This window comes from Ostrea edulis, chromosome 5, assembly GCF_947568905.1.
Source record: "Ostrea edulis chromosome 5, xbOstEdul1.1, whole genome shotgun sequence".
Lineage (NCBI taxonomy): Eukaryota > Metazoa > Mollusca > Bivalvia > Ostreida > Ostreidae > Ostrea > Ostrea edulis.
This window is the reverse complement of record NC_079168.1, coordinates 40171633-40188270: the sequence shown is the minus strand read 5'-3', so window position 1 is coordinate 40188270 and position 16638 is coordinate 40171633. Positions and strand designations below refer to the sequence as shown.

At 34.2% G+C, this 16638-nt stretch overlaps 2 protein-coding genes across 4 annotated transcripts in view; one reads left to right on the top strand and one right to left on the bottom strand.

Moving 5' to 3' along the window:
* Window positions 1-223, bottom strand: part of LOC125650399 (JNK1/MAPK8-associated membrane protein-like) — a 26618-nt gene extending 26395 nt beyond the window's left edge. Inside the window, exon 1 of the mRNA XM_048878670.2 lies at window positions 100-223. Coding sequence (XP_048734627.1) covers window positions 100-121 — 22 coding nt within the window. The 5' untranslated portion in view covers window positions 122-223. The remainder of the gene's footprint in view (window positions 1-99) is intronic.
* Window positions 201-16638, top strand: LOC125650398 (transmembrane protein 62-like). Of its 3 annotated transcripts, none has more exons than XM_048878665.2 (14): window positions 201-419; window positions 2358-2469; window positions 3939-4079; window positions 4501-4546; window positions 5467-5614; window positions 5863-5990; window positions 6192-6314; window positions 6404-6541; window positions 9115-9274; window positions 11071-11181; window positions 11875-11968; window positions 13002-13127; window positions 14914-15032; window positions 15391-16638. In XM_048878665.2, the coding sequence occupies exons 1-14, from the start codon at window positions 252-254 to the stop codon at window positions 15682-15684; spliced, it is 1908 nt and encodes a 635-aa protein (XP_048734622.1). In that variant the 5' UTR covers window positions 201-251; the 3' UTR covers window positions 15685-16638. The 3 variants fall into 3 exon arrangements, with proteins under 3 accessions (XP_048734622.1, XP_048734623.1, XP_048734625.1); XM_048878666.2 differs by having other exon boundaries at window positions 291-419; window positions 2365-2469; XM_048878668.2 differs by lacking the exon at window positions 201-419 and having other exon boundaries at window positions 2356-2469; window positions 3912-4079.

Here is a 16638-nt window from a genome sequence, read left to right as displayed (position 1 = left end):
CTGTGCTCGCCTTAACTGTCGCACCGTCAACATGATACAATAGATCTAGGGTTCAACTGTTACAAAAACACGCATGTAACATTTAGGATACTTGTTTACCTTTTCCTAGTGAATCCATCATTCATGAAATTGATGAATTCATTTCAACATCTCCAGTTTCACTTCAGTGGAACTCTTCAGCAAAAAGGTAATAAAAGCCTCCACTTCCTCTTGCGGTTTGTTGACGACGGAAGGCGTTCCATGAATATAACATGATTCGAATGAATCTTTTGGCTGTCTCTTTGATATTTGTCGCAAGTGGCTGTATTTTAGTTGGACTAATACTAAGTTCTGACTATGTAGAAAATGTCCGGATTCAAAATGGAGATGGTCACCTTCATTTTAATGGAGATAATACGAACTTGTGGTGGTTTGTTCAGGTGATTTGTAATTCCGATTAAGAATTGCATCATGTTGTACAGATAATATGTACTTATTGATAAAGCAGATGTGGAGCATTATATTGAGAAAAATATCATGTAGATATATCTAGTTAAAGAAAATCAGATGCTCGATTGGATTTGTAAGATACTCAGGTGATATGCAAAAGGTGACTAACGTGTCAAAAAAGAAGTTCATTCTCTAGGCGTAGATAAAGATTCCCCAACAGTTCCTTATATGGCATAATTCACAGGTATAACCTCTTACAATAGGGGAGAAGGGAAAACCTGAAAGAGGGAAAGCTGTTCTAAAGAAGTGAAAACTTAGCTTTTCACTGATTGACAGAGAGAGAGAGAGAGAGAGCTAATTAAAATTACTGGTTGATAGAAATATCAGAGTCAAAAATATTTCGGACAACTAATTTTTTCATTCAGACAAGTGAAAGTTTGAGACTTTGAGTTTACTTGACTGAAGGGCAATTGAGATATAAAGTTAATGTCTATCCCCTCGTTATGACTCCTTATTAAGATGATGTCATTTCATGTTTGTTACAAATCTAAATAATATACATACATGTTTTGTATAATGGTACACATTTTATTTTGGATAATTAGTTTTATGATTGAAAAACACACGTTTACATGTAGAGCTCAGAAGTGCTACAAGTGATTTGCGTAAAGTCAATCTATCAATGAAATATGGGAAACTGATGCGAAATGGAGATCTATTATTTTTTGAATTTTTGACATCATAGAAACAGAGCTGCCAACCCTCACGATTTTGGCATAAGGCTTACGATTTTAGGGCCGAAAATACGCCTTATGATTTCACTATATATCTTCCGATTTTTGCTTATTTGACATATCGAAAGTTTTAGAGCTGTCCGTCATTGGCTTTTACTTTTATAAGAAACAAGCCGTAGTCGTTACTACGTTTGTTTGCATACTCTAATATATATATATATATATATATATATATATATAAAATCTCGATCATTTTAATGCTTTGAAATAAACAATATGGCAGCTGCTACTAAGCGTAAGGCATGTGTTAATGGAAATAAAACAATACTCCCCCATAGAAGAAAACCGAATAGAGCCAGTAATTCAAAGAACATGCAGGTACTCTGTAAACATCTATTCGTTTCAAAGTCAGAAAGGGGGAGTTTGTATGATAAGTGCATAGGCGTAGCTTGGGTTCGAATATTACCGAGGCAGGGGGTCTGGGGGGCTATGCCCCCCAGAAGCTATCGACATTTTAACAACGTAAAAGGTGTTTTTTTTTACCGAGGCAGCTGCCTCGGTTGCCTCAATGGAATCTACGCCACTGTAAGTGTACAATCTGTTTGATAAACTTCAAAATTTTTCACGACGGGGAAAATGACATTAAAAAACTTGCCAGAATAATTGACACAGTAACTGTAAAATTATATAATATACTAATGTTACAAGGTTTTATACACAAGTTTTAGAAAATAAAATCAATAAAAGATGTATTTGTCAGACCTTCTGCAGTTGTAAAATGCATAACAATTAGTATGTCTAAATTCATTAAATTTGGATTTGAAATATGTCTAAAATCGCTCAGGTTACATCTTTATTCATAAAAGATCTCCAGCGACAGGGGGTCTAGGCGACCCCCTGACCCCTGCCTTACTATTTTCCATTTCATAATGTTGGCAGCTCTGTACAAACAATTGTAAACAATTAATATAATCAATACTTATGTATTTTTTATAGGAATAAGTTTTTATTTATAACCAGGATATTCAATTGATTTGAATTTTCTGATATTTTATGGGGTAGATTTTATTAATTTTGCAAATATAGTACTTTGTATGCTATATATTTAAACCATAGATAATCTATTTTTAGATTAAAGTGATGTTACTATTTTGATGTGCATAATTATATTTTTAATTTCATTTTTCTCCAAAGCTTACAGATATACATGTTAGTAAATTCTATGACCTTAAAAGGCCTGAAGACTTAATTGGGTTCTGTCATCAACATCTTCCAAAAATAGCACCACAGCTAGTGATCGTAACAGGTAAATTCAACTGTGTGTGTTTTATACTAAACTTTGATTCAGATTTAGTTGTCTGTTTTGATGTCCTGTGGTTGAGATGTTTTTTCAAATGCTAGAAAATGGCAGGGCCAAGATGACTCTGGTAAGTGATGTGGCCTATGGTCCTCTTGTTTCTGACTCACCTGAGCCAAAGGCTCAAATGAGCTTTTCTGATCAAAACTTTCCATTGTCTGTCTGTCTTTTAGCATCATAAACTTTTCACATTTTCATCTTCTTTTCAGAACCACTTGGCTAATTTCAACCAAACTTGTCACAAATCAACCTTCCAGGGTGAAGGGGATTCAAGTTTGTTCAAATGAAGGGCAACACAATTCTCCAAGGGGAAATATTAGTGAAATAGCAAAAATACACTGACAAATCTTAAAATCTTCTTCTTCAGAACCAGTGGGCCAATTTCAATCAAACTTGGTACAAATCATCCTTGTGTGAAGCGGATTCAAGTTTGTTCAAAAGAAGGGCCATGCCCCTTCAAAGGGGAGCTACTTATGTAATCACAAAAATGCAAAAAATAGAGTGGAGTCATTTTAAAATCTTCTCACGAACAACTGGGCCAGAAAAGTTCAAATTTACATGACAACCTCCGGACATAGTGGGTTTCAAGTATGTCAAAATCATGGCCCTTGGGGGTAGGGTGGGACCATTATGGTGAATCAAAGTTTTACATGTGAATATATGAAAATCTTTAAATATGGGCCAAAGTGACTCAGGTGAGTGATGTGGCCCGTGGGCCTCTTGTTTTCTGGTTAAATAGCAATGTTTACTGTTAGTTTTCTTGCTTGTGCCAAACCACCAAAATCAATTGATCGACCAAGTGCAATGTTTGCTCATAAACTTCTCTAAACCGTTTTATACCCTCATAACATGGGTTGCTATTAACTTCATTTTTTTATGATTTAATTCTATCAAAATTTTACAAGTAAATAATTTTTATTCTTGAATTTTAAAAGTGCAGCATCATGCATCTTTAAGTCATCAAAATATGTGCAAAATCATTTTCTTGAAAAATAATGTAATTTTCTTAACCAACGAAATTTTATGTTACAACTGAAATTATAGGGTATATTACGAGAGAAAAAATAATTTCCAAAAGATTGTGCATTAAAACTACTCTTTGGCAAATCCACGAAATTTGATGCCCAAGAAAACTGATGAATTGTTGATGAAAGCATTGTATTAAGGATGTATAATTTTTAACTGAAGGAGATCTATCATTTGTAACTGTGAGTTCTGGCTTTCAGTACTTTGATTAACTGTAGGAGATCTATAATTTGTAACTGTGAGTCCGGCTTTCAGTACTTTGATTAACTGTAGGAGATCTATAATTTGTAACTGTGAGTCCGGCTTTCAGTACTTTGATTAACTGTAGGAGATATATAATTTGTAACTGTGAGTCCGGCTTTCAGTACTTTCAGTACCTTGATTAACTGCAGGAGATCTAACTGATGCCAAATACAGAAATCAAAGAGGATCAATGCAATTCTTGGATGAATGGAAACGTTATGAAAAAGTTGTGACAATATGTCAGAAATACAACAATGATGTGAAATGGCTGGACTTGAGAGGAAATCACGGTAGGTATTAAATTACCAACAGTTCTACCGTGGTCTGCTGGTGTCAGAGTCTGAATAAACTCCTTGACGTCAAAAACCATTGTTACATCAAGAGGTGGATTGCAGCTTTTATACCATGACATCATGCACTGTGTCATTATGTCTCCTAAAAAAGTGTACTTTTAAAATGAAATAGATGTAATAACCACATTGTGGGCAATGTTGAATAATAACACCATCAGTCTGAAGATTTCATTTTCCAACAAAATCCTTTGGGTTTAGCTTCAACAAATTCCTCATACACAGTCATTAAAACTTGAATAAGCAGTAACTGTGTGGGAGAGCAAGTGTGTTTTAGACATAATTTAATGATCAAAGTGTTTTTTTTATTGATAACAATTTGTTTAATTGCTTAAGAAATAATTACAAATCTCTTTTGTAGATGCTTTCAATGTACCTGACTTGAATGACCATAAAAACCTATTTAGGTAGGTCTGTAGTTTGTAGCTGCAGGTCAGTAGCTCTCTGGATCTGTCACAATATTTTCCCAGAGAGCTACAGTCTGGTGAATTTAATACGAAAAAGAACGTAGACAACAATCTATAACCCTATCATGGTCCTGATCATGAAAGTCTTGATACCCTACAGAATTGAATATGATAGATTTTATTTTCTGATACAACACCAGTATATTGTTAAAATGGAATAACATACTTGGATTTATATAAAAGGAAGATATTTTCCATGGAATGAATTTACACACTAAATAATTTCTTTCATTACACTTTTATTCCTGTATTTGGGATACATTGTTGATAATACTTGCTTTGTGATTAACCGTTCTTACGTCGTAATGAATAATCAAATAGATTTTAAAATTAAGCTTGTTAATACAAGTACTTTGATATCTTTTGTAACATGTACATGTGACTCATGATAACTTAAAGTTCAATGGACCCAGATAAAACTTCGAGAGGCCAGGAGTTCAAGAGAGGTTGATTTAAATCTGGAAGATAAAGGTCTAATTTTATAGTGATCAGAAGTGTAAATTTTTACAACAGCCTGGAGTTGTTTTAACATATTGGCATGTCCCAAAATTATTTTCTCAACATTACTGTCTCATTGTCAAGTCAAAACACACTTTTCAAAATTACATGGCATATGATACAGCTATCCAGTCCTCATCAAAATGGTGCAATTAATTATCTTCTCACAAAATGAAGCACATGTGGAGGGTTAAAACAGACCAGTTAAAAAATTAATTATTACCCCCAAAAAGTAGTACATGTGTTGTGTCACCTATGTGTATGTAAACATCTAATTAACACAGCCATGTGAACCTACGGTTGATATCATGTGTAACATGTATTTGATATCTGATATAACTTTTATTTGATATCTTTTATAGAGCGTACTCTGAACAAGGGGGAGCTAACCCTTCCTCATACATGTACACTCACAAACTGGAAATTGGAGAGTACAGCTTCATTGCCATGGATGCCACACCAGACCCGGGACCAAAGAGGCCATTCAACTTCTTTGGATTTCTCAGAGAGGTAGGGAACTTTTGTGTTTTCAACTTCAGTGCATTTTAATGATGGTAATATTGAAGATTATAATAAACAGAATAAATATGAGAATTTGACTATCAAGGCCGGGGTACATGTAATAGACTGATTATGGAATCATTACACACACCTAGATATATTTACAATGCAGTATACCGAAACGACAGCAAATGTAGATTTATTCATATTGACACTACTTGATGACGTTTTGTATCAGTCATGTGTTTGTTCTGAAGACGCAGATAAAGTTGTTGGAGAAATTCTCCAGAGATAGCAGAAACAGCAACATGACATTCTGGTTTGGCCATTACCCGACATCACTGATTGCTACGGAGGATAATTCCGATGTTCGACAACTGATGAGGTGCGCATGTAGTCATTATGTTACAATATTCCCATTGCAACAACATTAGGAGGTGAAATTTCATACATGTTAGATAGTATTGAATGTTAAGAATAAATTTGCAGTTGATCAGTACTTGTTTTTAAGATCCATGAAGATAGGCTTCCTTCTGTGGATATCAAGAGAAAGTTTCTGTTGTTTAAATGTCGTTCTGTTTCTTAGGAATGCCAGTGCCTATTTTTGTGGACACCTTCACACATTGGCGGGACTTATTCCCCAGATGTACACCAGACACAGAACAGGTACATATGAACTGGAGCTGGGAGACTGGAAAGACAACAGAATGTAGGTTTTCATATCTTAATGTAAACTTGTTTTAATTTTAATTTCCATTGGAATCTTTTACAAGGTTTTGTGTTGGGTTTTTTTCATAGGTACAGAATTGTTGCTGTGGATAACAATGTGTTGGCATTCTCAGACCAGCGTTTCCATGAAGAACCAGTTATTATCTTTACCAATCCACAACATGCCAAATTTCCATCACCACTCAAAATAACTTCTACTCATATCAGGTATTATGTTTATAAGCAGAAACAGAAATGATACAGCAAGCTGTTTACAAAGTTGAAAAACATTTTTTTTCTGGCCAGATTTTGCATGCTGTATGATAGAAATATTACATGTTTTGTATACCCTACATGTGAAATAGTCATTCCTTGACTTTGGCTTTAGATATAGTATCACTTTGTAATTTGATCCCCCGCTGTCAATTATCCATATACAATCTAGGTTAGGCAAAAAAAATTAATCAATAGTTTCTCAGGCTCTGATCCGTTGAAAAGGTACCACATGGAAATTATTTTTTTACAATTTATTTAAGGAATGACTTTAATTCTGGGGCAAGTTATATGAGTATAACCTGGTTTGGGTCAGTTTACACTTTATAATCCGCAAAGCGGGTTATAAAAAAGCGTAGACTGACCCAAACCAGGTTATACTCGTATAACTTGCCCCAGAATTAAAGTCATTCCTTATAATTTAATGCAAGAGACAAAGATGTTAACCTTCGTTTATCAAAATGTACATAAACTCGGAAAAATACAAGTCAACTGAGCCGCGCAATGATTCACTTAGCAACAGCGACACGAAGCGTCTAGCTGTGAAGCCGAAGGTCGCCATCTTTAATCTTAGTTAAAACTACGGAGCATAGCCATTTATCAAAATATTGTATCGAAAGTGAAGTTTACCATGATAGAAAATATGTGTAGACTACTCATGCAATGTGTATTTTGCTGCCCTTTAGAGATAGAGATCGACTTTGAAGTCGCCCATCTCCGACAGATTGAGAAAATACGGGAAATTGCATTGTTTAGGCCTACCCAAAATAAATCTTCAAATATCAGAAAATGCAATAATTTACGGCTTTCAACTCTGTGAAAATTTCTACTACATGAAAACTTACACTTGTATGCAATGTTGTCGCCAATAGTAAATCCGACACTAGAAAATATGTAAGCAAGTAACAAATCGCGATCCACATGTCAATGTGTCTGACGTCATGTGATAAAATGTGACGTATGAATTTTTGTTTGCTTTGTTGAAAGACGGATCAAGCAATGAAACAACCCACCCACCCTTTTCCCCAGTGAGAAATGTATTTAAAATGAACAGGGTAATGCTTACTTGGCAAATCATTAATTCGAATATAATATCTTTGTTTTAATCTATTATTCGGCCATACATACATGTTTTACAACAGTGATTTGCGTACAAGTAGATGCTAATGGGGTGGATTTAATAGATGGCACTAATACATCTGTATTGACAACGAAAAAACAACATGTGTATTAAACCGTATTTTATAGTAGTATCTTATTGTGCACGTTGACTTTCTATTCCATAGAAGGCTGAAAACAGTGCTGCGATGTAAATTTAGAGAGAGAGAAAAAAATAGTTCCGATGTCTGGTTGTCAAGGGGGTGTGTCCCCATACCAAACCAGGTTATACAAAAATAACTTGCGTTCTTCAATTGGAATTTGACCAATCGGAGACAAGGATACAATAAGAATTAAATTATATTTGTTTATTTATGTAAATGAGGTAACTCTTCTGTTGTAGATATTTATGTAAAACTCAGAAAATTTTAATGAAATTACAGGTGTATATAGGGTGTTGTTTTTTTTTATCAAACAATTATTGAATGCACACTCATTTATGTGCAAGTGTTTAAGAATAATAGTGTACATTTGATAGTAAGTAATGTGAAGATAATTTTGATAGAAATAAAAATTGCATTGCTTATTTTATATAAACATATACATGAGAAAGAAAAGGTAGCTCATTCTACAGTCAACATAAAACAGAAAGATAACTCATACTACAGCCTTTTGTAGAAAATTAAAAATATATATATATATATACCTGCCTGCCTCATCAAAATTGTTAATTTTTGGCCCAAGAAACTATTTATTAACTTTTATTTTGGCCTTACTGAAAAATATATTTGACATGATATTCAACATTGTGAAAATATTACGTGTTTTATAGGATATTATGTGAAATTATCACTCTGCGAAAAACCATTGTTGACAGAGACAAAGTCAACAATGGTTTTTGGTGGGGTGACAATTTCACATGTTACCCTACAAAACATGTAAAAAATTTTTTGTTATACTGAATGCTTTAAAAATACGGTGAACCGTACGCGCAAACATTCTGTGCAGTTAACAATTTTTATATTGTTGCCCGTCGTCATGCATTGTCATCCGTTGCTATGCACTGTTACCCGGAGGGCGTGGTTTATGCACGCAGTGGGGTAACAGTACATTTTTAAAAATGTTTCTAAATCAATCAAATTCGTCTAATTTACATGAAAGTTAAACAAATATATTTATATCTCACTGCAGATCATCTTTGTTTTACATACCGTTCCCATAGTAACTCAGTATACCATTAATTTCAGCTTTACAATTTTATAACCTTTATACCAGTGAACATAAGGTAATCTGGTTAATAAAACTACACATAAATCTTTGGAGAGTAAATTGTTTGACTTTTACCACTTCATCACCCCCTGGAAAAAATACATCTGTAGTAGATCTTGAAAAAGCATTAGATCTCTCATTAATGACTTGCAAAATTGTAGGCTGTTGATGTTTCCACCATCACAAGACTTGACCATTACTGTCTACATTGATAACCAGGAAGTTGGTGTAGCCCAGAGAGTTCAAGGACCACTTTATGTGTTACCATGGCAACCAGAACATTTTGATAGTGGTCTACATCACATCAAAGCAGTGGTCAAGGTATACTCTAAATAGTAGTTTGATAGTTAAGTATAATTTAACAGTTGTCTGTCTAAAGAGTAGTTTGATAGTTAAGTATAATTTAACAGTTGTCTGTCTAAAGAGTAGTTTAATAGTTAAGTATAATTGAACAGTTGTCTGTCTAAAGAGTAGCTTGATAGTTAAGTATAATTGAACAGTTGTCTGTCTAAAGAGTAGCTTGATAGTTAAGTATAATTGAACAGTTGTCTGTCTAAAGAGTAGCTTGATAGTTAAGTAGATTTCGTCCATTGTCTGAACATTTTCTCAATGGTATTGATTAACTTGATAATTAAGTATAGTATATCAGTTGTCTGGTATTGATCATCGTCAGATACCCATGGGTGTTCTTGTTTTTTACTCATCACCCATGGGTAAACTCGTTGAAATATCGTCGTAAAATATGCTAATTTGTTGATTATAGACAACCAATCAGAAAGTTGGAACTCTTCAATATTGAAAATATGTTTATTAGTTTGCTATTTATACTAAATATCTTGACGCCCGTTAAAATGTGCAAATTTTGTTTTAAAACTATTAAAGACAAGTCGTACAGGTCACTTACATCAAATACCAGTCAAATATTATATGGGAGCACCTTTCTCAAACTGCGAAATGCACCGGTGAGTGAATTTATTTGCAATCAGTGTGTTAATTAACTATGGAAAAGTTTTTGTCATTGCCGAACATACACACGTAACATAAACTTTGATTCATTGATTTGCCATCGCGACTCTGTTCAGCAGCCAATCAAATAACCTGCGCATATTAATTACATGCGATGATTTTTCGACGAGTTTGCCCACGGGTGACGAGTAAAAGACGAGATCACCCGTGGGTATCCGACAATGGGCATTGATTGACTTTGATTAATGATATACCTGCATATAACAATACAATGATGTTTAGTTTCATTTATTGTGGGTATATATGCATCTGTATTCTCTGATGCCCCAGTTTAAATCCATGTTGTAAAGGAATTGTTGATACAGTTAAATCTGTCTTATCTGACACCTGTTTACTGTGAATTCTCTGGTACAGTCAAACCTGTCTAATCTGACACCTGTGTACTATGTTTCACTGTGAATTCTCCGATAGTTAAACCTGACAAATCTGACACCTGTGTACTACATTTCACTGTGAATTCTCTGATACAGTTAAACTTGTCTAATCCGACACCTGTGTACTACGTTTCACTGTGAATTCTCTGATACAGTTAAACTTGTCTAATCCGACACCTGTGTAATACGTTTCATTGTGAATTCTCTGATACAGTTAAGCCTGTCTAATCTGACACCTTTGTACTACGATTCACAGTGAATTCTGAATCTATTTTCATTCCCAATTATCTTTTTTCCACGTTCTCTAAACTTTACATTATGACATAAAAGGAGTAGGCAAGATGAGGGCTTTGATTTTTAGGAGTCAGCATGGACAAAATTGTAGATCATTATTTAGTAAATCAGAGCATATCTATCTCAAAAGGAGCATCAGGTTTAAAAGTTTTTTCAAGGTTTCTTGTTTTCAAGTGTGTTTTGAAATGGAAGTGAAAAATGGAGGCCACATGGGGCCCTTATCCTACCTTGCTCTGTTTCTCCCAGAGCCTTTCAGGTTAGGTAACTCATTCACTCCCAGGGCCCTTCAGGTTAAGTAACTCTTTCTCTCCCAGAGCCTGTCAGGTTAGGTAACTCTTTCTCTCCCGGAGCACATTGAGTTACATAAGTTTCAGTGTAATTAGTATTTATTTGTAGCATGCATATTTCATGTCCCTGTTTCAGGAGAAAGAGTTTGTCATCAAAGAGAAGACTCAGACATTTTCTCTAGATGGTACTGTGGAACCATTTCCTCTGAAAGCACGACTTATTCTCACGATGGACATCTATTTACTTGTAAGTGATACAGCATGTATAATGCATCGCTATTCCTTCACCTCTTGTGAAATATGCCACAGGGGCTAAGCCCGATTTGGGTCTGAACTCTGTAATACCATAAATATAGATGAAATTTGCTAAAATGATTTTTTTTAAAAAGTAACATGTTTAGGTATAGACATTTTGATAGCATATTCAAGTGGTTAGTGCCTTCATGTTGTGACCATGAAGTTGTGGGGTCAAGCCCAGCTCCTGAGATGTCAAAAATAGGTAGTGTCTGCTCATTAAGTACTTTGTCAAATGCTAAGCATTTAGAAGTAAAAGTTGCGGGTCTTTCGGTTTAAATCTGTGCATTTTACCTACAATCAATGACGTCTCAGAATGATTGAACAATTCATAAAATGATGTCTATAACAAACACAAAGAAACGTGTCTGAAAGTCTGTTTTAAATACGATTGTAAAATTTTCAGTGCAAGATTGAATTTCTGTAAGTTGTAATTGAATATGAAAGTAGCTAAATGAGAATGAATGATTGTAAAGAATCTGGTGGGCTTTTTAAAGGTAAGCACGTTCTATATACTTTGCCTTATGGAGATCTTTTCTGTAAAACATTTAGTTTTAAGCCTATAATAGCTATCTCTGTATTTAATGAACTGTAGTTTTCGAAATCTTTGTGTTCACTTTTCTAAATGAAGAAACTTTTTTTTCAGGGAAAATACTTGTTCTTTTTCCTGGTCTTTGTGTATGTTGTTGTCCTCAGTCTGCTGAGAAAATGTGCAGACATCAGATCCCTACAGCTCCAAGGTATTCAAAAGTCGTGCTTTAAACAATGTCAAATTAACATTAACCGTTGTTTTATTCATATTTATAAATGTACTTTTACTTGTATAATTGAACTTTGGTATCTCGAACACCGATATCTTGAATACTATGGATATGGAAGTCCAAACCACTTATTCTTTAAGTATTTTACCCTCGAATTCTCAGATATTTCAAAGTCTAATTTATCAGTGCCTTTGAGTTTGAAATAACGAGGTTTGAATGTATATTTTTAGCCGAGTTGCGTAGCAAATCTGGGCTTTTGAATTGGCGAAGTGGATGGGCGTCCAGTCGAGTGGGGGGTGGGGGGGGGGGGGGGGCAGCATCCACAATTTGCTTGTCCGGTCTCTAACTTTCATACTTTTTGGTGCATCTTTGTGAGATTTACAAACATGATCACATCCAAAAGATGAAGGTTCCTAATTATTTTGAGGTCAAAGGTCAAGGTCACTAAATACCATAGATCTGAGCTTGTCTGGTCTCTAACTTTCATGATACTACTTGGTGCGTCTTTGTCAGACTTCCATATTTTAATCACATCCAAAAGAGGAAGGTTCCTAATTATTTTGAAGTCAAAAGGTCAAAGGTCAAGGACTCTTTCACTTTATACTGTAGATTTGAGCTTGCCCCTAGCATTTATACATGTACTTGCTGGTGCATGTTTATCAGACTTCAAATCCTGATGACATTCAAGATTCATGTTGCTTTTGAAATCCAAAGGTCAAGGTCATTATCACACTAAATACCTATTGCGGCCATTCAAAGCTTCATACTTATAAACTATATTAAATATGTGCATGGTTTTACTTCATGAATGCAAACGTATATTATTTTCCAAACTGCAACTCGTACGCATCTTTGATGCATTTTAACGATTTTTGGTAATTCAATTATAATTTGTAAACTATACTTTTCTGGTGCACATTTTGAAATAATGTTGATTCAAAGTTCAAATAATCTGTAAATGTTTTAGAATTGGTTTTGTCCTTTTTTGATTATCTTTCTTTTCTCGTTTTAGAAAATTTGGTATTTGGAGGATTTTTGAGGAAATTTATTAATCGTTGGATACATAGGCTGTGGATGGTTTCAACGACACCCAAACTTTATCTGATTTTAGTTGGATTTACAATATACATAGCAATAGGTAAGATGGTGCAAATCTGTGAAACAAAATTTTTCTTGGAGATCAATTTTCATGGATGGCAAATTTTTCTGTTTTCACTGGTTTAATACAGGGAAAGTTTCATAAACTATTATTATAGGATGTGTAGGGGCTGTAAATATGAATGCATACCATACTTACAAAATTCTCGAAAATTTTATCGTGAGTAATACATTGAAGGTACTCTTTTCATACTGAAACATTCATCTCCACTAATGTGACCACAACTTAAACATTTCTCTTCACTCCTGTGATTTAAACATTTGTCTTCTCTCCTGTAACATAAACATTTGTCATCACTCCTATAGCTTGAACATTTGTCATCACTCCTGTAACTTAAACATTTGTCTTCACTCCTGTAACCTACACATTTGTCTTCATTCCTGTAACCTACACATTTGTCTTCACTCCTGTAACATAAACATTTGTCTTCACTCCTGTAATCTAAACATTTGTCATCACTCCTGTAACTTTTAAAAACATTTGTCTTCACTCCTGTAACATAAACATTTGTCTTCACTCCTCTAACTTAAACATTTGTCTTCACTCCTCTAACTTAAACACTTGTCTTCACTCCTGTAACATAAACATTTCTCATCACTCTTGTAGCTTGAACATTTGTCTTCTCTCCTTTAACTTAAACATTTGTCTTCACTCCTGTAACTTAAACATTTGTCTTCACTCCTGTAACATAAAGATTTGTCGTCACTCCTGTAACTTAAACATTTGTCTTCACTCCTGTAACTTAAATATTTGTCTTCACTCCTGTAACTTAAACATTTGTCTTCACTCCTGTGATTTAAACATTTGTCATCACTCTTTTGACTTAAACATTTGTCTTCACTCCTGTAACTTAAACATTTGTCTTCACTCCTGTAACTTAAACATTAGTCTTCACTCTTGTAACTTAAACATTTGTCATCACTCCTGTAACTTAAACATTAGTCATCACTCCTGTAGCTTGAACATTTGTCTTCTCTCCTGTAACCTAAACATTTGTCTTCACTCTTGTGATTTAAACATTAGTCATCACTCCTGTAACTTAAACATTAGTCATCACTCCTGTAGCTTGAATATGTATCTTCTCTCCTGTAACATAAACATTTGTCTTCACTCCTATAACTTAAACATTTGTCTTCACTACTATAACTTGAACATTTGTCTTCACTCCTATGACTTAAACATTTGTCATCACTCTTTTAATTTAAACATTTGTCTTCACTCCTGTAGCTTAAACATTTGTCATCACTCCTTTAACTTGAACATTGTCTTCACTCTTGTAACTTGAACATTTGTCTTCACTCCTATGATTCCTGTGACTGTTTAGAATTCTAGTAGATCTATAAATTAAATTCAACTTCATGGAAATCAGAAATATTTTCACATGACAAATAGTACCTACAATCCCCTCATCATCTTGATTTCATGGAGTTTGATTTTTCTTCTAAATTGCTCCCATAGGGATCCAGGTTAGAATAGGTCCCTAGTACCCCTTGCTTGTCATGAGAGATGACAAAATGGGGTGGTCCTTGGGATGAGACCACAAAAAACAAGGTCCCTTGTCACAACAGGTGTGGCACGACAAAGATCCTTCCCTGTTCAAAGGCCATAAGCGCCAATCATAGGCCTAAATTTTGCAGCCCTTCACATGCAATGGTTAACTCCGTATCAGTGAAAGATTCTTCAGTGGGATGTTAAACAATATACAATCAATCAATCCTGTAAATTGTTTTGAATGTAATGTAAACCTTTGTTTTGTTGTTTTCAGGCCCGTGGTTTTTGGCAGAGGTGATAGACGGCCACACTGGTTTACTATTTGTGTGGGGACTCTATGTTAAAGGGGCTTTCCTACCAGGAAATCTTGCCTATGTTTACGGAATATTTCAGGTAAACAACCATACCTGTATGATGATTTGTATAAGCTTTTTGTTATGTTGAAATGATCATTTATCACTTATATAGATATGACAGATCTTTGAAGTCCCAACTACATTTTCTTTATGTATTTTAACCTCAATAACAGGAACCCTCAGATATCTCAACAAAACAAATTTGGCACCATTGAGTTCGAGATAATAAGGTTTCATGTACATGTATATTGAATCATTTTCAATAATAGAAAATTTAGGTTATCTATAAATGGTAGGTAAAATATCTTTTAAATTTGTGGTGTTCAAATTAGTAATTAAGTTTGAGTACTAATATAAATATATATGTATATAACACCCTTCTCCTTACTTTACAGATGGTGACCTTTAACATTCCATTGTTGTTCCACATGGGCTGTGTCCTAGGTTACCCACAATCCTACAGTGAGCCTAGTAGATCCCGATTTTCCCACAGACTGCGACATCTGTACATTCCAATGGCTGCACTGATCCTGTTTCAATCGTACATGACTCTTCAAGAATTCCCGCAGGCTTATGGACACAAGGCCATGATTCTGGGACCCGTCAGGACAGGGTCTATATTTGTGGGACTATATTGTTATCGTGTAGCTAGAGCCCATCATTGTAAAAGCACAGTTCACACAAGTTAACAACTGCTAGAAATATATTGAAATCTTTTTAAATTATTGCATGAGCAACAATAAATTGTTTAGATATTCTTGATAATATATTTTAAAAATCCTGTTTTTTATCTTAAAAAGATTTTTATGTGCATTCCTTAAAAAGGGTATTTGTAAAGTGTGCACTTTTTAAAGAATAATTCAAAGTTGGTGTTTTCATGAATATTCATATGGATTTGAAATGAGATTTTCTGATAGACAATGAATCAATCTGATTAAAATCAGCTCCTCGATTCACTCCTTTATTTATAGCAACAATATATTGAAAAAAGGGCGGATCAAGGAACTGATTTTTATCAGATTGTTTTTGAATCATTTCATGATGTTACGATAGGACATTTCATGTGATGTTTATTATACAAGTTGTCTTTCAAATTTGGTACATATTATAGTATTTCATTTAAGTATAAAACCTTGTGAATGTAAAACAGTATTGACATCTTTTGTTTACTCAGGTAAAATTTCTTCTTTAGCTGTGAGGTTACTCATACATGTTATTGTACTAGTCTAATTTTCATTAGTGGTATAAGTAATGTATGTTCTAGTGTAATTCCATGTGTTATATGGGATGGCTATGCATGAACAGTATGGTGTGTGACTTAATGTATGATTGCAAGGCAGCTCTGAGTATGTATCAAGTTAACAATACCATATAACGGATATTTTCTGAGGTCGGAATTTTTTGCAATCCCTAAAAGGAAGCAAATTATACTCTGCATTTCCAATTTCTGTGGTTGCATTATACCTGTATCAATACTTGTATGTATCAGTATTTATTTTGTGATTGTAATTTTTGCGGATTTTTTCTATCTGCCAGATTCTGCAAAAACTGGACAACTACAGAAAATACCCGTTTTACGTTATTAAGAGCTTTCATCAGTTAGTTTGAACTTAACAGTGGGGAATAAACATATAGCTTATTTA

Coding starts and splice junctions, on each gene's coding strand:
- LOC125650398 (XM_048878665.2), top strand. CDS start 252: ATGATTCGAATGAATCTTTTGGCTGTCTCTTTGATATTTGTCGCAAGT. Junction 11,969..13,001: donor CAGATCCCTACAGCTCCAAG/GTATTCAAAAGT, acceptor TTCTCGTTTTAG/AAAATTTGGTATTTGGAGGA. Junction 15,033..15,390: donor ATGTTTACGGAATATTTCAG/GTAAACAACCAT, acceptor CTTACTTTACAG/ATGGTGACCTTTAACATTCC.